This window comes from Falco peregrinus, chromosome Z (genome assembly GCF_023634155.1).
Source record: "Falco peregrinus isolate bFalPer1 chromosome Z, bFalPer1.pri, whole genome shotgun sequence".
Taxonomy (NCBI): Eukaryota; Metazoa; Chordata; class Aves; order Falconiformes; family Falconidae; genus Falco; species Falco peregrinus.
The window spans coordinates 71,371,809-71,395,013 of NC_073739.1; the positions used below are offsets into that span (position 1 = coordinate 71,371,809).

The following is a 23,205-nucleotide window of genomic DNA, read 5'->3' on the forward strand; positions in this document are numbered from 1 at the left end:
TGTATTTATTACACATAAAATGTTTAACACACTGAAGGCTTTAAGACTAATAATATTTATCCAAAAACTTTCTTCAGTATTGTAGTTTGTTTGGTGCTTTTAAAAAATGTCAGTATATATAACAAATTTAATTGTCATATTTATTCAAATACATTATTCACAAAATCTACAAATTCTGTGTAACAGCAAGACAATACAACTACACTTAACACTGAACTGCACAAGTCCAGATTCTGCTCTCATCTATGTCTTCATATGCACAGCATCACTGACACTTAAAACATTCAAAAAAAGTAAAATTATAGGTTCAGTTCTTAAGCTGTCAACCAAGCTATTCCAGGCCTTAACAGAGTTCAGACAAACTCCAGGGTTGCATTCACTTAAAGCCTAATTATCTTAGGCTAAGAGGCTATCAACCTAGAGTGAGCAGACAGTATGTAATCTAAAGATTAGATTCTATAAATCCAGGAGAAATGCCAAGTAATCCCAGTTGCACAGCTAGCAGAGCTGTCCTTCACAGTGCATGGTCAAGCAGGCTGAAGATACTAATATTATGCTCTCCTTAGAACATACTACCATGGCAGGGGGAAAATATATTTATAAGGAGCAAGTATGTGAACTGTAGTAGGTGACTTGGCTCTAAAACTTATGCTGCACAGACCTCATCAACTGAATGAAAACAGAATAATTTTCGCTGAAGGAGCTTGCCAGACAAGCAGAATGCCATTGTGGAAGGAAAAGCAATTGATTGATCTATAGGCAGGAAAACTGACGGCTGGTCATCTTGAGCAAAGTCCAGATCTTGCTCAAATCCCTTTTCTGTCAAGCTATCAAGCCTTTATGCAGTTCTGGGCCTAAAGGAACACTTGCCAGAAACCACTGGTCATGAAGGAGAAGTCCTATACTGACAGCTGACACATACATAGACCTAGAAACAAGGCAGCTAATGGGAGGGAGACAGGACAGCAGCTATTCTAGATGTGAACCTGGTTAGTAGAATGGAATTGGTTAATATATGAAAAGTGAAAGGCACCAGAGATAAAAGTGATCGTGAAACAGCACTGTTCACTAAGATGTATCATTTCAAAACCCACCACAAGTAGTGTCTAGGTGTCCCAAAGAGAAAAAACTTCTAAACAGCACTGCTTGTAAACTTCAGATGGAAGTTACACAGAACTATCCATAGCACTTGTCCTTCACAAATTATATTCTGCAAGCTTGAAATTACAAACCATAATTGGAAATGTAATTAGGCTTACTGTCAACTGTTCCATTAAAAAAGGTAGTTAAGCTACCATTGCGAAAGAGTTAATAGTTTTAAACTTGAAAAGTAGGATTTTAAGAATGTATTCACTTTTCCTTTCTGAACACTCTATGGTCATCACTAATTCACACAAGTGGCAGAAATCTGTCTTCTTTTTCATTAAGACACAGAGAACATTTACTAAGCAGCAGTATATGATTTTAAAAAGCCGTTTAACACCCTATACCATGGAGCAGAGTAGCTTCATATTTAAACAATGCATCTGACAAAAGTCTAAGGATTAAATTGTACCTTAAATGCTCAGTTTTATTTCTGAAGATTTGAAGCTACTTTGCTGAAATAACTCCACCTTTTTAAATGTAGATAGATCTAAGATGAAGCACAATTTATCCCTGAAGAACTTCCTAGAGATATCACTTGGTGATGGCAGTCAATATTCTCTATGATACCTTTTTAAAGAGTATGAACATAACTTAATAGAAAGTGAGAGAGGGAAGACTTGTGAGAAGAATTTTCTACGGCTAACCTGCTGTTAATCAACCACAGCCCTAGCTGCAACAACAAATCATAAAGTTCAGGACTGCTAAATTTCAAGTTTGGCTGCAATTCTACTCCTAGGAGGTAAAAATATATGACAGTAGGGAAATAGAACACCTGTTGCTGGAACATTTAATATCCTTGAGGTCTCTTGCTTATTCATAAAGCACTACCTATCACATTTGTGATAAGAAAACATCCAAATAATGAAAACAATATTATCCGTTTCCTCTTCCTCCTTTGTTTTAACATAGAAGTCAACTGATATTTTGGAATGATATAAACAAGGAGTTAGTTATCTCTTAGAACACTGGGTATTTTTTTTAGTTCGCTGTTAGGTATATTTCCAGAGAGCAGAATAATTTTTAAAGTCTTTCTCATTTTCAAAATTTTCTTTCCCTTTTAGGCAATGCATTAATGTTGGTATTTCTGTTACTATAAACTTCACTGCAGTTCTGCAGACATGCTAAACACACTGCTGACATATTGACAGATCCTTGCCTTAAGCATATGTTCCAAAAAAGCCTGAAAAATGTGGTAAAGGCATTACAAAAAACACAGAGATGTTGTTGATCACATTGTATCTAAGAATTATCTAGAATGGCACCCAGTACATGCAATTAAAAGAGACTGATCTTTCAGGAATAGCTGTGGGGTATTTAAAGTTCTAGGTAACATAAATGAACTGCCATAAATTAAAAGACAGCCTGAGCATGAAGAAAGTTTGTATCATTAATACCAATACTGTAAACAGCTTTGTATGTATGCTTTAAACACAGTGAAAGGTAGGTATGAATTAACAACAGCCAAACTAGCAAAAATTGAAATAATCATATCTGTAAGGCAAACTTTTAAAGACAGAATTACTGCAGTTCCATAGAGAAGACAACTGAAGTTTCTATGTCTATCTTTTCTTCTGATACAATTTTATTCTAATCACTTGAAATGCTGGAAAGCTAAAATCAACATTTCATAGTTACGAATATATGCACAAGATTTAACTTACTTGAAAAAATGCATTCAAGTAAAAAACTCCTTAGCTAAATCTCTAGGTTAGTGTTATTCATCCATTCTCTTAAGGTGAATCACCAGATTACTTACAGAACTGACAAATTTCTTACTTCCTTCTGCAATTAAAAGCTAATAAAGCTTGAACAATCTGTAAAAGCACAACAGAATTATTATTCATCTCTAACTGAATAATAATAAAGCTATTCTTTTTAAAGGGTTTTTTTAAACTTACTATAAGATAAAAGAAGAAACAATATGGTATTACGTGTCTTAACAACCTATCATCTGGAATATTTTCAATGAAAACAAAAAGAAGTAAACTACTGTAAGCTGTATGCATTCACTAACAGTCACATAAGCGGACATGTACTTAAGACAAGTTAACAAGAGGAGTTTTCAGACTTATTCTGTAACTGCTGGCTCTGAAGTCTGGCTCATTACGGCGTGTAAGCTAACCAACTTCTGTTTGTCTCGTATAGGAGTTAGATGGAACTGTGTCTTCTTCCTATGTAGTCTTTTCCAAGTTCAAGATTGTGTCCTTGACCAGTCATACAAAACACGCTGAGACTCCCTGCTGGTAACCCATATATCTGCAGTCTGAAGTAGTAAATTTACAACTAGCCTAATAACCACAGATTAGAATACATTATAGTCCAAACCTACTTAGAGGATTATCATTTTTTAAAATGTCGAGCAAATTTGAATGCCATGAATAAATCACAATAAACAGACCACCTCTCAAAATACTTCTTTTACAATAGTAATATTAAGAGCCTTCATTTTAATTACTTTTCAGTTCAGGATACTACTACAGGCTTAATTATTTGGTATCAGAAGAAACTGTCAGGTGCTCATAATGACCATCCCCAAGGATGAATTTGAGTTACAGCAGATTAGCATGAAAAGAAAAAGAAATATGTATTTTAAATATTTTAAAAGCATTGATTTAAAATATATTTTAAATGTGTTTAACTCCACAAGTCTACGTGCAAATTTTGCTTTCTAACCTCATTATGCATCATGAAAACTCCTGCTTTCAACATATCAACCTGAAGTTGCAATCTTCTCTTACATCTTCTTTGAGAAAGACTTTACCAGCAGTTAACCTAGTTACATGAAAACTACACCAACTCTAAATATAAAACCACTGCAAAAGCATTATATCACAAGATTAATAATTAAGTGTTACTGAAGAACATATAAAAATATAAGAAACAGGCTACTAAGTCTGACCATAGATTCATTTAGCCCTGTAATCAGTCTTTGATCACAGCAATAATAACACAACACATGAATTTTTGTCATCACTTTTTAAATCTGCCTCTACAACCTCCTGTGACAACACATCCCAGAACATATTTGGATACTACCCAGAAAGAAGTATTTTCTTTTACTAGTTTTAAACTTAACTTCAGCCACTTTCAACAAATGCCTCTTAGTATAACAGGGTTTAGCAAACAGCGTTCATTCTACATTCAGCTCATCTCCTGTCCTGATCATTTTGAAACCTTTTGATTATATGTTTATACCCCATTTAGACCTCCTCTTTCTAGACGAAAAACTGCCAGTCTTTTGGTCTGACCTGATAAGGCCACCATCTTCAGAGTTCAATTTCTGTTATAGTTGTTTTGTTTGCTTTGCATGCAACATAAACCAAGTTTTCACATAAACTCTTCAATGGATTCATATTTCTGCAGGTATTTAAGTGCAAATCTACAGACTCAAAAAAAGCCAGCTTTACAAATCAATGAAATACAGTTCTTCATCACATAAGGGTCAGGCAGATAGATAGACAGTTTTAACGTGTATTCACATTCATAAACTCATTCAATGCAAGATGTAAAATAATCAGAACAAAATACAAAATTCCTAGTTTCTGGAATGCTTGGTAAAAACAGAATTTGTAAATAGCTTTTGCTTGAAATTCAAAAAAACCTGTGTCCTTTAACCACAAATCAGTTAAGGCAAAATACTCTCTGAAATTACCGTAATAGAGGATGTTATGGCAGTTATTTTCTCTCATTCAAAAAAATCACTAGACAGCACTTTCCATTATTTAAAGCCACATTTCCACTTGAGTATTCTTCAACATTATAAAAACAATAGCAAGACACACCCCCAAAAAGAAGTCAGAAATTTCACACAATATTGCACAATACCAACAACTGCTATCTATCATTTACTACTGAAACATACATTTTCAGAGATGTGCTACCCACTAACAAACCTTTACACAACATAACTAATGAAAACACCACTTCTATTTATCTCTTTGTATTAAGTTTACTGAGCTCATTAGACACTAGCATAATCAGATGACCTTTCCTACTCAGATTCCTACTTAGTTCAGCAGGCTCGATATGAGCCAGCAGTGCCCGGGCAGCCGAGGGACAAACCGCATCCCGGGGGCACCAAAGGCAGCCCACCCCGCCGCTCAGAAGGGGCGACGTCCCACCGCATCCAGCGCCGGTGCGGCCTCACCCCGGGTGCTGTGCGCGGTGCTGGGCCCCGCCATTTCAGAAGGGTGTGAAGGTCCTCGAAGGCGCCCAGAGGAGGGCAACAGCGCTGGTGGGAGGGCGGGAAGGCATGGCCTGCGCGGGGCGGCTGAGGCTCTGGGCTCGTCTGGTTTGGAGCAAAGGGGGCTGAGGGGCGACCTCGCTGCTCTCTGCAGCTTCCTGGGGAGGGGGCGTGGGGAGGGAGGTGCTGATCCCTTCTGCCTGGGATCCGCTGACGGACACGCGGGAAGGGTTCAAAGCTGCGCCAGGGGAGGCTCAGACTGGACGTCAGGAAGCACTTCTTCACCGAGAGGGTGGTCAGACACTGCAACAGGCTTCCTGGGGCGGTGGGCGATGCCCCAGGCCTGTCAGTGCTTCAGAGGCATTTGGCCAATGCCCTTAGTAACGAGCTTTAACCCTTGGTCAGCCCTGAAGCGGTGTCAGGCGGCTGGACTAGGTGACCGCTGTGCGTCCCTTCCAGCTGAAATATTCTATTCTATTTGAGTTTACAGCTCCAGTCTTAAGATGAATTACGGATTAAACTTTGGAGACTTTATGGTTTCTGTTACTAAATTTCACAGAGGGAATATTGTCATTATCATTTTAGATCTGTTTGCAAATTAAGCAACCCAAATTGTTTCTTTTGACACAATGTGTCCAAATCCTGGAAAGACCTGTCACTAGCATGAAAGAAAATGAAATTTTCCTGTAATGTCAGCCACATAGTCCTTGAAAATGCAATTATGTAGCCATTTATAGTAGTGTTTATCTGGATTTCACTTACTTGACCATTTCAGCTCACAGCAACACAAGCATCAAGGATCGATCAACTCAATCCATATTTGGTGTGTATATATATATCCCAAATATTTGGTGTGTGTATATATATATATATACACACACACACACACACACTTTCTTAGCACATAATTAGACAATCTTCATGATTTGTAATACCTTGATTTGTTTTTCACTATCTACAAACTATTGAACCTAACCAAGAAGCTGTACTAATGTTTAACTACATTCAAAAAAGCAACAATTTTTTAAAGCATCTTTTCTACCATTTAAAAAATATTTCTACTATGGATATAAAACCATTGTGCCTACAAGCTGGAAAATATATATAGCTGGCTTCTTGCACACATTTTTGCAACTGAACTGCTCCATAAAGCACACTGTAGTATTTTAAGGGTTTTTTTCTTCTGCTACAGTCTTATCAGAAATTGTGATCTTTCCTATTAAAATAATTGTTTTCCATGTACCTGTTTGTTAACCAGTAAGTCAGTTCCTTTAGGGAACACACACACACACTTTTAAAGTGATTCAATAATTGGAGTCTTCCGTTTACCACAGACCACACTTCAGATACGTTAGTGGGGCAATTTAGTCTTCCTGCTCACTGTTACCCTGGAGTAAGGGAGATTGTGTATTTAAAACATAATTCAGAAATCATTCGTGATCTCGCTACTGACATCTGCACTAACTTTAGTAATTCATGCAATTGCCACAGTGACATTTTGCAGTTCATCTGCAACCACAAAGATCAAGACTGAAGCTACAAAATCTTTTCTAACAATCTTTCACACTTGTCAAACAATATCCATCAGTATTCAATTACACTTAACATAAAACTTGAAGCTTCCAGTTGAAATACCCTATCTTCCCCGTGAACTCAGCTACATTTGAGTCTTTCCACAGCAATTATTCTACTTCGAAGATATAACGGGCAAAGTAAAATTTTGTCAAAGAATCTTTGTAAAAACATATTTAACCAATAATTTCCACGAAATATCATTAAAATTTTAAATTACAAAACTAAATTATACATTAATTATCTAGAGATGAAACAGCATTTTTGCCTGACACTGTCCTGAGCGCTTGCTCAAGATTTAAAAGGATGATATTTAAAGCAAATTAGGGCACAATACTGAAACACAAAACAAACAAGCCTTTCAAAAAGCCCTGACAAAGATAGAGCTCAATACTTACCCATCATTAGAACACGTCAAAAATTCTTCTTTTATTTTTGGATGCCAGCAGCCTGAATTGAGCATTGCTGTATGACCCTAAGAAAACAAACACAAAGGTCTTACAACATTTTATGAATTTTATTCCAAAACCTTCCAGTGAAATCACATAAAAGCTGAAAGCCAAATCAGACCCTTCTGACCACAGCAACGGCAGACTGACATCACAATGATATAAAAGATTTTATGTACTATAAATGCATTTAATCCTTGCTTGTTTTCATTTTCAAATTATAAACCCCTGCCATTCTTTTTTTCATTTTTCTTTCAGAAAATGGCACGGAATCATACTTCCACTTAACCTCTTTGTAGAGCTGTAATGCAGAGAAAGGTTGAAACAAGAGGCATCAACATGGTGTCATGCAAATTGTTCCAAGCTACATGAAATAACAGAAATAACAAGAATTATCAGGGTAACACAATAAATATACTCAATGCCAAACTACACCAGCCAAAGACCATGTTGAAGAAAACTGAGGAAACAGAATTTGAGAGTCAAGATGGATTTAACCACTTAATAAACTGAGTTTCTCATAAAAGATTGGAAGTTGCAAACTGAGTAGCCAGCCCTGTTTCTTTAGGATGGAAAAAAAATAAGGTAAGGATTTTATCCAAAGTAAGCTATTGCCACTACGGTGACTATGAATATAAAACGTCTTTGTCCAGTTGGGTTTACTTCATTGAAGTATAGGCACATGCTCATTAACTATATTCAAAGAGAAATTTGGAAACTATTCCTGCAACGGTAGAATTACTTCAGTTTGCTTTAAGCACAAATACAGTGAGCAATACTGAAAAGTTCATGGGACAAAACAACAAACACTTCAGCATTTTGACTGCTGGACCACAATACACTGGAATTCTAGAAGTTCAGGAGAGAAAGAAAATCTGAATCACTTTGAAGTAAACAAGAACTAAAGCAGATGTTACTATTTGATGGTTTTATATACATATCACTAGCCAGAAGAAATAGTCATCTGACAACTTTAGGCAAAACAGCATTTATCATAGTTATTTGGCAATACACTTCACCATGAACAAATAAATCAATTTTATCATCAGTTTGAGCAGTAGATCATCATTAATTTTTAGGCTTAAGCTATTTTAAAAAAACTGATTTTAATTTAAATTATCTGTGTAAACAGAATCCTTGTCTCATAGCTTGTCAAAATATGGACCCAATCAACAGTTGTTGAAACACTTCAAAACTATGAACCAGCCCTTCCCATTTGCATTTTTAACTACCATTAAAAATCTGCAAGTTGCTTATTAGCCTTACTTCCATGCCGTGAGTGTAACAGTAACAAGTTCAAAGCACTGCACTAAAAGAGGTAAATTGTATCAGCAAACAAATGGAGGGTAGAAGAAAGCAAGATAATAGACCAGATCAATAGTTTCTAGTATTTTTTTGTTAGATGGACAAGGGTATGGGAGAAGCTGACAATTTTTAAAAGATATGCTTTTAAATAGATGGATTTGTTGTAGCACCATAGAAATGATAGCTGGAAGAGAACTCTGAGTTTACCTAGGTCACCCTCCCACTTAAAGGCAGACTATAGCCAACACCAGATCAGGTCAGCCATGGCTTTGTCTAGCTGGCCTTGAATGAAATCTATGGCCATCCATGGATGAAGGTCCCACAACTTCTAGCATGTAATAAATGGGACTATCACATCCCAGAGACAGCACTTTGCACTTTCCCTTACTGAATTTTATGAGGCTTCTCATTAAGATCAAAAATACTCTATATTCATAGAATCACAGAATCATTTAGGTTGGAAAAAGCCTTTACATCAAGTCCAACCATTAACCCAGGACTACCAAGTCCACCACTAAACCATGCCTCCAAGCACCACATATACACGGTTTTTGAACACAGGGATGGTGATTCTACCACATCCCTGGGCAGCCTGTTCCAGTGCTTGACAACCCTTTTCAGTGAAGAAACTTTTCCTAATATCTGATCTAAATGTCCCCTGATGCAACTTGAGGCCATTTCCTCTTGCCCTGTCACTTGTCACCTGGGAGAAGAGACCGACCCCCCTGCCTACACCCTCCTGTCAGGCAGCTGCAGGGAGCCACAAGGTCCCCCCGAGCCTCCTCCTCTCCAGGCTGACCCCCCCAGTTCCCCCAGCCGCTCCCCATCAGCCTTGTGCTCTATTGTCAGTCTTCTGGCATTCAATTAATTTCTGAATTTACCTTTGTGTTTGTCATATCCACAATGTATTGGTCTCCTTTTATGCATTCCATTACTGGGAATCCATCTCTGTCAAGAACTTTTGCCTGAGAGTTACCAGAGACAACAAGAATGACATCTCCCGTGCTGCTATACTGTAAAGATTTGATTTGGTGACTAAAAAGAAAAAAGTAAGAAAAAGAAAAAATACGTTTCAATTAACTTCAGTTCCTGTAAGCCTACACTAAAACAAAAGTGTCAATGGTGAGAAAACATATTGCAGACATAAACCTATATATATTCCTATATCAAAAAGGTGGGGAAAAAGATAATCTGATATTAATGGATTAAAGCTTTTTATTCCTGTATGTGTGTGCATGTCACATTTTTTTTCTTCAATCAAACAGCACATGGAGCAATATTATTTACAAAGTTGGCACCAAAATGTCATTTCTGGCCAACATATTTAACTTTAAGAATGCTTTTATAAAGCCAAGTTAAAAACTGTGTGTCAGATTCAGCTCCTCAGGGCTGAAAATTCTTTTTCATCTTCTCAAAAACATGCAAATTTACAGTAATCTATAAATTACTACAAAAAGATGCTGTAGTCCTACATAAAACTCCACTGTACATTGTACACCAGAAAATCAGTCATATGTCTGCATTCTTAATTCTTTTTCTATGTTCAGGGCTACAGTTTCATCAGAATCTGAAAATTGAATACACCATCAACCCTGGAAACATAACAGTAGATAACAATCTGTCTAGTCAACTATGTCTTTGATGATTGCTCTTTTGCTGTAAAGGTATGTCTTCTATGGAATCATGGAATAATACCAAGATGACAAAAAATTATTAACTGAAAGTGGGAAGATGACTGATGGGTGAGAATTCCATTTCCAGCTTCAGCATCTTCTCTCAGCATTCTGCTCGATGAACAAAGTTCGCTGTAGTTGCTGTACCTGAAGCAGATATCCCTTTGGATCCCCTACCTGGCTATACTCCATTGCACGGATGGCAAAGAATGCAAGCAGTCTATGCACTCCCCACCTGCCAGAATTTATATCTTGGCTCACTAACAGAATGTGCACGGTAACATTACTTAATATTAATGCTTCAGCTCTGTAGCTAACTTAACCCCAAATTAAGGGCTGGAAGACATCTGCCAGCTAGATTCGGGTTCCCATGACATCCAAATTGCCCTCAAAGGAGTATGTTAATTTTGGTGAAGAACATAACTATGTATGTTCAAATCCTAGTAGCTTCAAGGAAACTACTTTTAACATGATATCAGATCAGTAAAATGAACACTCAAATGATCAACAAAACTGACTATGCAACTTGTAAGATGTGTAACGTTAAATTGCTAACTTACATGACAGTGACTTCTTCACTGACTCAGCAGTAACTATAATCTGTTAAAACTGTCCTTAAAACGGTGAGTTACTACACAAAACACAGAGAACATTGTAATATGTATTTTAGAAGTTCTGCATTGATCATAGTAATGTAAACTAAGCATAAGTTTCTCATTCAAAAAAAGTTTGGCAAAGCTGTTTACGTGATGATTCAAAAGGCAAAAACTGCTCCAAGCACCCTATTATGTAACACAAACCAGCAGCCAAATTGGCTGAAGTATTATAAACTCTGATTTTTACTAGAAAGGAGACACTCTAAATCCGGGAATTTCCAAAACAGATCACAGGCAACGTCTGAAAAAGCATCCTGACCTTCCAGAGCAAAAATGAATGCTTGCTTAGAAGCAGGAAAGGCCAGTCACATTAAGCTCACAGGAAACACTGAAAAAATTTTAAAAGAACCCACAAGAGAAGCAGTTAAGTCCAGAATATTCTCTGCAGACAGTTGATAAACCTAGACTAAAGAAGCCATTTGATTCAGCTTTTGACTAACAAGCATACCTTTAAAAAAAATCTTCCCCAGTTGTACTTCTGAGTGCTCCTGCTGTATCACAATTTGCACAAAGCTCAACATATTCCTGAGCCCCACTTGAGTACTGCATGCAGGATCAAGTACTTAGCTAATGAACATATCTTACACTCTAATGCTGAAATTCTCAAAGGAAAATACCTAACAGAACTCCAAAGCACAGAATCATGTTTTGCACTTTTCATTGTTCAAATGTAAGAACCAAAAAACCCATGTTTAAGTATTTTTCCTTGATGCATGCCTTATGCATCCAGAGGACTTGGCCACTAGATACAATCAGAGATTGCCCAGAACTAAAATCTGATTTCTGACAGAATCCACAGTATGTGAAGACCCACAGAGTCTTCAGAGATAACTTTTTCAAGCACTGAAGTACCAAAATTAAAACTACAGACATTAACACTGTTAAGATGTCACTGTTCATAATTTGACCAGTATCATCTCACTGCTTCTTTGTAGTTTTATATCAGTATGTTTGAACAAACTTTTTATTCATCTTAGATTCAAAGTTCTTCTAACATGGAAGAGCACCTGATTTTACAGCACCTAACACAATGGGAACAGAACTAATAATTCATCAAATCAGTCATGCGGAAAAATTTGTCTGAGATATTTCTGCAACCTTTCTGTTAAATGAAGGGGTGGGGGGAACCAACAAACTTAGCGATTGTGCAGTATGACTTTTAAAATCATGCCCAAAAATTGGTTCTATAAGCTCCAAGCCCCAGAAGTTACAGCTTCTCAGATTTTTATTGGAGTGCGACCAAAAGTGAGGCTCTGCAGGGGCAGTTCTTGAAGAAGGCATTTTTGGTTCTTATTAATATTAAAGCACAAGTCTTAGGAAACAGAAAACCAGCTCTCTTTAATAGCATTAATCCAAGTAATTTTTGTTTAAAGCTGCCAAATGTTCATTGTACTTTCTTGCCAGGACCATCAGAAAAAAGCTACATACATGGGTAGAATCATGACACGCCATTTCTACACACGTGACACAAATGCACCTTACCATCACCTTCTCCTTAAACACTAAGGTGCAGTTTGAAGATGACAGTTTGTTGTCAGGTTTTTTCCCCCCTCCCCTTACATCCCACATCCAAGGACAAACAGAGTAACCTAGTATTATGCTACAAAATGGAGCATGGATGATATGGAATTGTTCTCAGGCTTTTTTACTCTTAAAATGAAATTAAGTTTATGGCTCTAGAGCTGGATTTCTGCTAACACCTAAAGCTTCCATACCAGAACTCCCCAGAATTCTTTGAAATTAAGGTCTGTGAATGCTAATAGTCCTTGCAATATATTCCATTGTGCAAAAAAAAAGGATACATATACACCTGGGTATAATAAGTTACAAAATATTCCACATAGTGCTCACTAGCATGCCTCAATGTCAGCATGAAATAACTTTTTCTTGACTATGGATCTTTTTACCAGACACAGCTATAGTTACAGTTTTATGTTTACAAAAAGATACAGAAGGAGTATTTAAATAATATATTTTTTAAACCCTAAACTAGTACATGAGACTTTCAAGAAGTAAAATTCCCAAATTTTCACCAGTCAATACTATTTTTAATGTTATTTTATATTTCTATTTGTATGTATTTTAGACTCCAACATACTCAAATCACAAGAATGTACATTCCACCAAGAACATTCATATAAAAATACTTATGAGATACTTATAACACATTATACGAACAGTATCAGGGATAATATGATATGCTTGTTATCCCAGTTAACAATTAAACTCGTATTTTACCATCATTTTTTGCCAAAAGGAGGTTACAAATATATTGCAAATGGTTTTGCTTGAAATGGTATGTTAATGTACATTGTATTTGTGGGTTTATATTATGTCTTATACCATTAAATACTGTCAGGTCTTTCTTACTGTTCAGTTATGACAGAGAAGAGGAAAATACAAATTGTATCCTACTAATTGGGTAAATGAAATTCATGGCAGGAAAGTCTGAATGTGACTTCACATTTGCATAATTCTATCTATTTACTTCAAAGTAGCATATCTGCCAAGTCATGTTTTCAAATTAAATGTGCCATTCATTGGTTTATTATAACGAGGTAAGTCTGTCAAACAGATTAGAACTGCATTACAAATCAAAGCCCACTTTTCATTTTCCTGATTTTAACAGTTTAGATCAGTAGAATCCCTTTCTATTTTGCTTTTTCATTGCTTTTGTTTTTCATCATCTAGACTCTTGGCACATCTGCAATCATACACATTCTAACCTTCCAAACTGACCAAAATTCAGTTGTAGATTTGTCAGACAATAGTGACTAAAAGTACACATTCTAAGGACTACGTACTGAGCATAATAAATTTCAATCCCTTTTTAAAGTATACCAAAGTATCTTATAAAGTGCATCACATTAGTTAGATATCAGAAAGTACCTTGCTAGATGTGTTATTGATTTATGAATGTGTTTATCTGAAAGTTTGCTGTGCATGAGACATGCACTCCTTTTGAAGGAATTCCGTATTCCACTTCTCTGGAGTAAGTAAATGAACTTGTTGAATTACCAGTGAACAGTATGAATAGTATGGAAAACACTCTCTAAAAATTGCTTTCTATAATTTTTAATTTACATATATATATAAAAATTCATATATAAATATATTGCTTTTTTCTTTAAAAAAAGACTAGACTTACACTTATTTTTAACGCACACTATGTTGCTATTCAATTATCAATGCAATCAAAGGTCCAGTGCTTCCAGAAACAGAGGACTTAAAGAAAAATAGAAAACAACCCCCCTCAGAAATACTGGCAGCAACTACAGAGGCTCTGCACAAAGGGATCAACTGTTTCACATTTGTTCTCTTCTTCACTAACTTTTATATAAGCAGAGTACAAGAAGTGTATTCTACTAATTTCAATTACAACTTTGAAAGTCAGCCTGTCTCTTTTGAGAGTTTCATAATCCATTTGCTGATATACTACTAACAGTTACATCTGCAAATTAATCTTCAGCTTTCTAAAAGGGGAAAATATGCAAGTCATTGGAAAAAGCATGAAAAGACATAAGCAGACATGTTCACATTCCATTTACCACAAAAAGTACAAATGGATACAAAAGGCTTTTACGAGGCTTTTCCATGCATTCTACCAGGACTGTAACACAGGACAGTCAGGTGAAAAAGGCAGCCCTCATGCCTACCATTCACAAGGCTGGAGCGATCGAAAAGCTTGGAGAGAGGCATCCATTCCAGCAAAATCCCAAAATTTAACATCATAGTCATATCCACCAGTTATCAAACGGGCACCAGAAGGATCCAGCCCCAAAGCAGAAACCTATACAGAGGGAAAAAAAAAAAAAGAAAAAAAAGAAAATTTAAGATGATACAAGATTTTTTTTTCCACCTTTAGTTCTTCAGGTGTCACCAAAATATGAAATACTACTAAAGATAATAAAAAAAAAAAAAAAAGGAATTCAGTGCACTAGTTTCTTCCTAAAATACATCAGTGCTATTTTGTTTTTTAATTTTCACTATATTGTATAATACCTGACCACTTTGGAAAGAGTAGGAGAAATGGAAGTGGAAATTGAATAGACTGCTGAAGAGAGCTGAGAAAAGTTAAGTTTACAGTGTTTGCTTTCTAACCATTTCATTGCAGAATTTGGTCATGTTTCATTTCTATGAAGAAAACTGTGGCTTAGATTTTTCTCAAAAGCACAAATAATATTTCTAGCAAGATACTGAAATGGCATCTAACATCCATCAGTTTAAGACTGCATTAGTTTATTCAAGAAGTTCATGTGTGTATATACGTTGTTTAGTTAAATCTCTCTTCGAAAAAAAAAAGAAAAAATATAAAAAAACCCCACAAGTTTGAAAAAAGATAGTATTTTAACTAAAGCTCAAAAAAACCTTACCAAAACCTTTATGTTTTATATACTAAACTAGCTGCTTAAAGCTATGCAGAAATGCTTTCTTTGAGGAAAGAACATTTAATGCTCACTACTCTCGTTTGTTATCCTCAAATCAAAGTTTGATTAAAATGGTATTTTATGTGAAAATCTTATTTTAATTCTCTACTTGAATATTTTTATTACAGTAGTGTTCCAATCACCGTATCAAGAAATGACAGTAACAGAAAGCATCTCTTGGGTTAAACATCCTTTCACTTAACCTTCAAAATGATTTCTTCCCAAGTGTTAATAATACAAAGTTAGCTAAACAGTGTACTAAATTAATTTGTAAATCAAGTAAAGGGATTAACTCTCCAAAATTAAGTCATCAACATGAGATAATGTTGAAAAGTGATGTCAAAAACAGTAAAACAAGAGTGTTTTTAGAATTACTCAAAAATACACCCAACCGGAAACATAAAAATGACTGAACAAGTTTTCACGAGAAGATAAAACTCCTATGAAATTCATGCTTCATGAGAGGATGACTTTTAACCACTAGACAAAAAACAAGGTCATTCCCATATACGGGATAACCAGATTCAGAAACCCTTTCACAACAAGGAAGACAGTCTTCAACACACGAAAATAGTGATGATGATAATAATAATAGTAATTTTCTTAAAAGTTCTAGAAAGTGCCTGGAAAGGGATTTGAAGAGATGAGCCAGAAGATTCTGAAGGAAAAAAAAAATAATCTTATACTCCACCACCAAGAACATTCAAACTTACAGAAAATCATGGGGAGAAAAACAACCAAATGAAAAACCTGTACACAGAATAAAAAAGAAAAGCTTTCATCTCTGACTGAAAGGTAACACCTGAGAATAATGTCATGGCCAAAGGGTATCAACACTGAATTTCTTGGGGGACAGGGGAAAGAAGGAGAGGGAACAAGCCAATTACTTTCAGATGCCTAAACCTATACTAAAAATTCCAGATTTTAATGCACAAAAATTACAATAACTTGCACATAATTATGCTCACCTGTATGTATCTTCTTTACCTGTGTACACGAAAAGTACCGACACTCACTATGATTTAATGTAGACACACAGAAGTACCACCAAAAAACACTTGTCTCAAAGATGTATCAGTCTACTGCTGTACTTTTTTTAAAGCTTTAGCATATACACTGTTATGGAGACTTTTAAAACTTATGTAAACTGTTGAACAGTTCCCAAACAAAACAGTTTAAAAAATGGAATTTAGCATGAGATACTCCCTTTCCCATGCCCAGCTGAAAGCATAATCTACCTTTTTCTCAATAAAAACACCAGTCATTAATGGAATTTATTCTTAAACTTTAAGATGAACAATTCGTTTTGCCAAAAATGAGGTTTTCTTATATGAAAGAACATGGTCTTCTTTTGAGTTTTCTTTTTCTAGTTTCATGTAGAGAAGGTTCATTTAGGTATTCCTTATCTAATCAAATTCTGATTTACCAGTTGTCCTCTCCTTAAGGCTTACGCTGCTCCGCATGTTGATAACTCAACATACGGGTATTTCAAACATACAGTGTCATCCTACAGCCAACAGGCTGAAAAGGATACTTTTAAGAAAAGCAAGATGTTGTCGAAATGATGTGGTGTTCACCAGGCAACTGACTCCTCCTTAATCTAATTGTTTTGCTCTAATTTAGAGCTTTCACTTGCAGAATTCCTATCATTTAGACAAGGTCTAAAATGTCATTCTTCTAAAGAATGCAAAGGATCATCAGATGTCCTAATCCAGTACCCCTCAAAAAAAAATCTAATTTACAGTGTTACTCATAAGAATCAACATTTTTCTTTTCATTTCCCTGAATCAAATTTTAAATGTGCTGCTTTGTGCTGTTACTAGGAATGAATGGAACTTGGCGCAGTGATTATGCCACTGTGACATACTTGATTTTCAAATGAAACCAGTGCAACCTCTTATGTGTTTCCAAAAAAATGCCCCTTTTACCATTTAAACGCAAATTCTGAAAGCCATTCATTTAATTCATGATTTCTAACATGCAGAAAAAATGGGCATCTCCAGATTAATCATCCATTCATTTATAGACTCAAGTGTTCTACAGTAACTACTACAGGAAGGAGCAGCTGTGATGAGACATTCGAGAGCACACTGTTCAGAATACCCCTGACTATGTACTGTTTCTCATACCCACCTATGCTTCTAAAGAGCCAGGATTAAAAAACGAAACATAACCCTGAAGTTTCATTGGGAACAGCAATTCCTATTACAATGTATAAGCAAGGCAACCAGGAAATTAATCAGGTTTCTGGAAAGAGTCTCCAGTTTGGGAAATCTTTTTTGGGATTTTTCAGCTGCACAGGAATACAGTCATCATCAAACCAACATTCATTAGATTGAAGAGGTACAGATGGGATACATAAGTTTAGCTGCTACAGTACATTGTATGAACATAATGAGAAGACTATTTTAAAACACCAGGGTGAAACTCTGATATCAAGATATGAAGTTGCTCCCATCCTTATATGTGTGTAATGACATGTTAAGTAGGTTCATTATTCCAACACAAAACAAAAAGATTGTCCTTCTACAGAATAGTTGGGTATTTTCCAATTATATATTTCTTTCACTGCATCCAGTCTAATCCAACTGTGCTATATATACCCACATAATAATTCACCTCTTCTCTAGGTGACGACAGCTGCATTCTCATGCATTCAAAATACCCCAGAAGTCTTCCAAAACTGCAACTTCCACTTTACAAACCCTTTTAGCTGGAAAGAACACGAGCTTATGCTTTAAGAAGCCATCAAAAGACTTACTGCTTTAACAGAGAAAAATAACTGAAAACATTTACATAAAGTTTGTTAGGAAATGTATTCAAGAAACATACTGCAGAAGCAATTGCTGTCGCATGTAAAATGGAAAACTGGTTTGCATTAGTGCACTAGTATGCAAATCCTAGTATGCATACAAATTACTATGCAAAGTTATGTGCACTGTGAGCAAAAAATCCACTCTAATTTAGTGTAATACAATGCATCTTTTACAGGTCTTAAGAGAATATTTTCCTTTTTCATGACTATATATTTTCATATATATATATATATATATTCACATAACACACTTGTTGCTTCTTCCTCCTCCTCCCTCTATGTATGTTTAGCACTATGATAAAACAAATGGGTAAGCCTTATCACCTCTTCATACCTCAAGACAAACCACAAAGTTTAATGTCAGATTAATGAATAAACACAAAAATATAATTATTTCTGAAAACTTATAAAAAATTTCAATATTTACTGTTAAGTCTAAACCTCCAGAAAATTCCTTTAAAATGTCTGATAAAGAAATTAGTTATTAAAAATTCAAATTTTAAAACTCAAATTATTGGTTTAATGTTTTATTTTTATATATGTGTGTGATTTAACAAGTTTATAAATAAAAATAATTACTTAATATTATTGAATATTAGATTAAGTGTATGGTTATGTTAATTACATAAACATAAAACAAATCCACGAGTTTTCTTAGAAACCCACTAAATGAAAATTATACATTTACTTAGATTGCTTAAATCCTCATTAGAAGCATTTTTCTCAAATAATTTTTTGTTTCATTTTTCTTCCCTTTCTTTCCACCCACTCCACACCCCCCCCACACCCCAAAAAATAAATTCTGAGGAATGCTGTGAGTGAGAATTCTATTAACTAGATGACAGGGATATATTAATTAAAAAAAAAAAAAAAAAAAAAAAAGACATTCTATTATTATTTTCTCATTGAAGCCTAAGTCATGGCCCAAACTGAAGAGGATAAACAACAGCAGTATTTTTTTTAATGGCCAAGGAATAGGGGGAAAGGATTTGGAGAGAGAGTCAGGGTTATTCATGGCCAGAAAACAAATTCCATAAAAGAAGATCTTCAATCAAGCAGCACATAGAAGCAGTTGAACTTGTGTTGGAAGTTGAGGTTACTTAAAAATAAAAATATTTAGAACAAAGAAATGATAGCTCAGAGTTGGACAGTGGTTCTTTAAAAGAAAGTTAAGGAGCAATATGGGAGGTGAAACCTAGAAAAGATACAAAGACAAGGAAGAACAAGGTTTCAAGAAATTAAGAATGATACATAAAAGCCACTTAGAGATTCAAGGAGAATGAAGGAGACCTGTATTCAGCTACAAAGAAGTCTTAGAAGTTTCAGCAATAACATTCTCTTTGAAATCCATGACCAAATAAAGTTCTCAACTAGACCTATGTCTAGACTAGAAAGGGCTAACCTAGAAGATCTCCTCCAACAATGGCAAAGAGTATATTTAACAAAAAGGAAGAAGAAAACAAGACCACAATTGAGTCAAATAGAGCCAAGCCATGTTTTGGTTATTACAAGGAAGTGAAGAGGCAGTCCTAAAACACACTCAATTGTAATTAAGAAAAGAGCTAAACTAAAATAATACATTAAGAGAAAGAATTAGCTTCATGAACTTTCGTTGACAGTATGTATTTGTTAACTTATTTCATAGACTGGCTCAGTTCTAGAAAAACAAATAGTGTTGAAAATGTGTTATCACTTACTGTTTTTGTCCCATGTTGGAGTGTAATTTCATGAGAATCTGGAATTTTCTTTACAGGGTTCTAGAAAAAAAAAAAAAAGAAAGAAAATAGTATTATGACAGAAACAAACAAAACAAACACGCACTCAATACCACAGTATATATTAAAGAAAGAAAGGTTTCCCTCACACCAGCCATAACCTAAGAAGGAGAAAGCACAGGGAAGTCACAAAAAAGAGTGATTCCAGATTTTTATTTTCATGGATATACCCCTAAAAAGATGAGGAATAATTGTTAAAAAATTATGAGACTACCTTAACAAAGAACACAAACAGGGAAAGATTTCTTTGTTTTCCTCTTTAGCAAACATCAAAATTTTCTTTGCTTCTCAATCGCCAATATCTGACAATCTTGATTTCTGATTTAGTCAATCCATCGTTATTATACAATGTCTTTTCAAATAAAAGGACCCTATGAAGTTAACAAAATTAATGAAAAAATACAGAAATTCACTACAGGAACTGTTACCTATGTAGTTTATTAAGACTGTGGACTGACTTCCACTTGTGCCATTATCTCCAGCTTTCATGGGTCTTCACAGCTGCCACATCAATGGCAGCCATAACATAGTTAATGTAATTCAGGGAATTTCATTTGATAACAACATACAGGTCAAAGGTCTAAAAAACAAAAAAAATCTACCACATCACACTAACATTTGTAACACAAATATGAAAAGAGTTAACTTACATAGAAAGAAATGTATTGGAAGTACTCAAGTTTTACTTTGATTCACAGAAGTAGCCTATCTTTTGTTATGGGTGATGGCAGTACAAATCTTGGAAGATGTTTGTTTCCTTTTCGCACTTCCATTTTTTATGGAATGTGCTTAGATAGCATATATAGGCAGCGGCAAGGTTCTACAAAGGTCATATGAATCGTTCTCCTCAAAATGCTGATTTGTCTAGTACTACCTGAAGTTTCCTAACACAGACATAATTATATTTTTGATGCTTGATATCTTTGTTATAATTTTCTGTTGCTTAAGTATGATTTAAAAATAATTTTTAGGCACACTTTATATTTTATGTTATACCTCTTTCCTTATCCACCTCTGCCATTTCCTTCCCTTTTTTTCCATGCTTGCCACAAAAAGTCCCTATAACATCAGGCTGATTTTCCTTCATACTCATTTTATCATGCAGTTTTACCAGCTTTATTTCTCTGATAAAACTCAAAAAACTTCATTATCTTTGATTTAGCCAAACCAAACCCCTCTAAAATGAATTCTTGCCACTAACAGCTCTACTAATAGCTAACAACAACTCCCAAAACAAACGTATCATTTCTTTCCCTTTTCACACATGTATATACAGAGATAAGCCAGCAGAAGACTCATGACCAGTGCTTTCACATTCACACAGTATGCACACCCTCAATAGCCACAGGTGTTTCAAGGGGAGCTTGAGTATTAGCATGAAAATCATATATGCACCTAAGCCAGAAAATATTTATAGGACTATGGTCCATGGTAAGTCTGAAAATATATGTATTGGGTCTGGCTGACATGAAGTTACTTTTCCCCACAGCAGCCCCCATAGTGCTGTGCTTTGTATTGGCAGCTAGAAAGGTGCTGATAACACACCAGTGTTTCAGCTACTGCTGAGCAGTGCTCCAGCAGCAAGGCCTTCCAACATTCAGATTTAATACATATCCAATACATATATCCAAGTCTCTTCCAACATTGCTCCCTCACCAGTAGGCTGGGGGTGGGCAAAATCTTGGGAGAGGACACAGCCAGGACAGCTGACCCAAACTGACTGAAGGGATATTCCCTACCATATGACATCTGCTCAGCAATAAAAAGCTAAGAGAAAAGAGGAGAAGCGGGCCGGGGGGGCATTCGTTATTATAATGTTTGTCTTCCGCAGCCACCACTACCATGTACTGAAGCCCTGCTTCCTGGCAAGCGGCTGGACATTGCCTGCTGATGGGAAGTAGAGAATAAATCTTTTGTTTTCCTGCAGCCTTTGCTTTTGCTTTACTAAACTGCCTTCATCTTGACCCATGAGAGGGTTTTTCCATCTTATTTTCTCTCCCACTGTGTTACCGAGGAAGGAAGTGATAGAGCAGCTTGCTGGGCACCTCGCAGCCAGCCAATGTCAAACCACCATACCGTAACAGTAAAGGTTTACAAATATCTATACATGACATTGTCAAAGCTATAGCCCACATGGTATTAACAGACACTCCCACAGACTCAGTAGTTTACAAGCTGAGAAGCAGGTGTAACCCAAAATTGCCAACTGAAGCTGTGATTATGAAAATGAGTTTATTGTTCAATTGACGCTATAAAGCATCTGGACAAAGGTGTAACTTTAATACAAATTAAGTTTCCCATGTCTCATGAATCCCTGTGCTATAAATTGGTATTTGCTGTTCTCCAGATGCAAAAAACTACTCAACAGCCGCTACCTGTACTTGCCATCAAAGTACATTCCATAGAAGCAGAGACATGAAAAGAAACAGACATCTTCCAAGATTCATACTGCCACCACCCATAACAAAAGATATACTACTTCTTCAAAAGCTTTCACAGAAACAATTTGTTGCTGTAAGGAGAAACAGCATTTTGCTCATTGTTACCTTAATCACTGCAAGGCTGCTTATTTTATATTCCAGTCCACTTACTGGAGCATTACACGGTTGCTCATTTCACGTACCTTACCACAAAGGTAGGTATTGTGTGTCTGTACTGCATCAGCAGTGGATTTAATTTTGAAAGAGTATCTTAATTACTTTAAGAGTTCTTCCAATAATTTAAACAAAAAAAAAAAAAAAAAAAGAATTAAAAAAATGTGCTAGAACAAACTTACATGAGTTTAATTGCTAGCTCCTCCAGGTGACAATACTAAAATCCCTCTTCAATGAAAGAGTGAACCACTCATAGAAAACATTTTTGCTTACAGCACACTCATGTTGAACACTGCTTTGGCTACTTATCTTTAATGGAGAACAGCAGATAGGAATATATTCTGCCACCTGATAAATCAAGCAGCCTGAGCCCAAAATCTGGACATTTGGTGAGTGCTAGCAGTGCTACACTCTGCAGTGTCCAGGGGATGCCTGACAGTTAAAGTAACTGTTTAGACTATTCAAAACAAAAAATTAAGATGAAAACGTCCAGGAACAGATCTTGGCATAACATATTCCAATCAGCAAAACATTTACAAAAAACCCAAGGTGAGTTATTAAAATAGAATAAGCATGAACTTCCTAAATGACTGAATATGCTATAAATACT

The 23,205-nt window shown here is 35.6% G+C and overlaps 1 protein-coding gene across 1 annotated transcript in view; it reads right to left on the reverse strand.

Annotated features, from left to right (window-relative positions):
- WDR70 (WD repeat domain 70) overlaps positions 1–23,205 on the reverse strand; it is a 136,267-nt gene that overhangs the window by 79,147 nt on the left and 33,915 nt on the right. Inside the window, exons 6-9 of the mRNA XM_055790511.1 lie at positions 19,924–19,983; positions 14,641–14,774; positions 9,537–9,690; positions 7,300–7,376 (exon numbers count right to left, since the gene is read on the reverse strand). Of these exons, the coding sequence (XP_055646486.1) occupies positions 7,300–7,376; positions 9,537–9,690; positions 14,641–14,774; positions 19,924–19,983 (425 nt within the window). The remainder of the gene's footprint in view (positions 1–7,299; positions 7,377–9,536; positions 9,691–14,640; positions 14,775–19,923; positions 19,984–23,205) is intronic.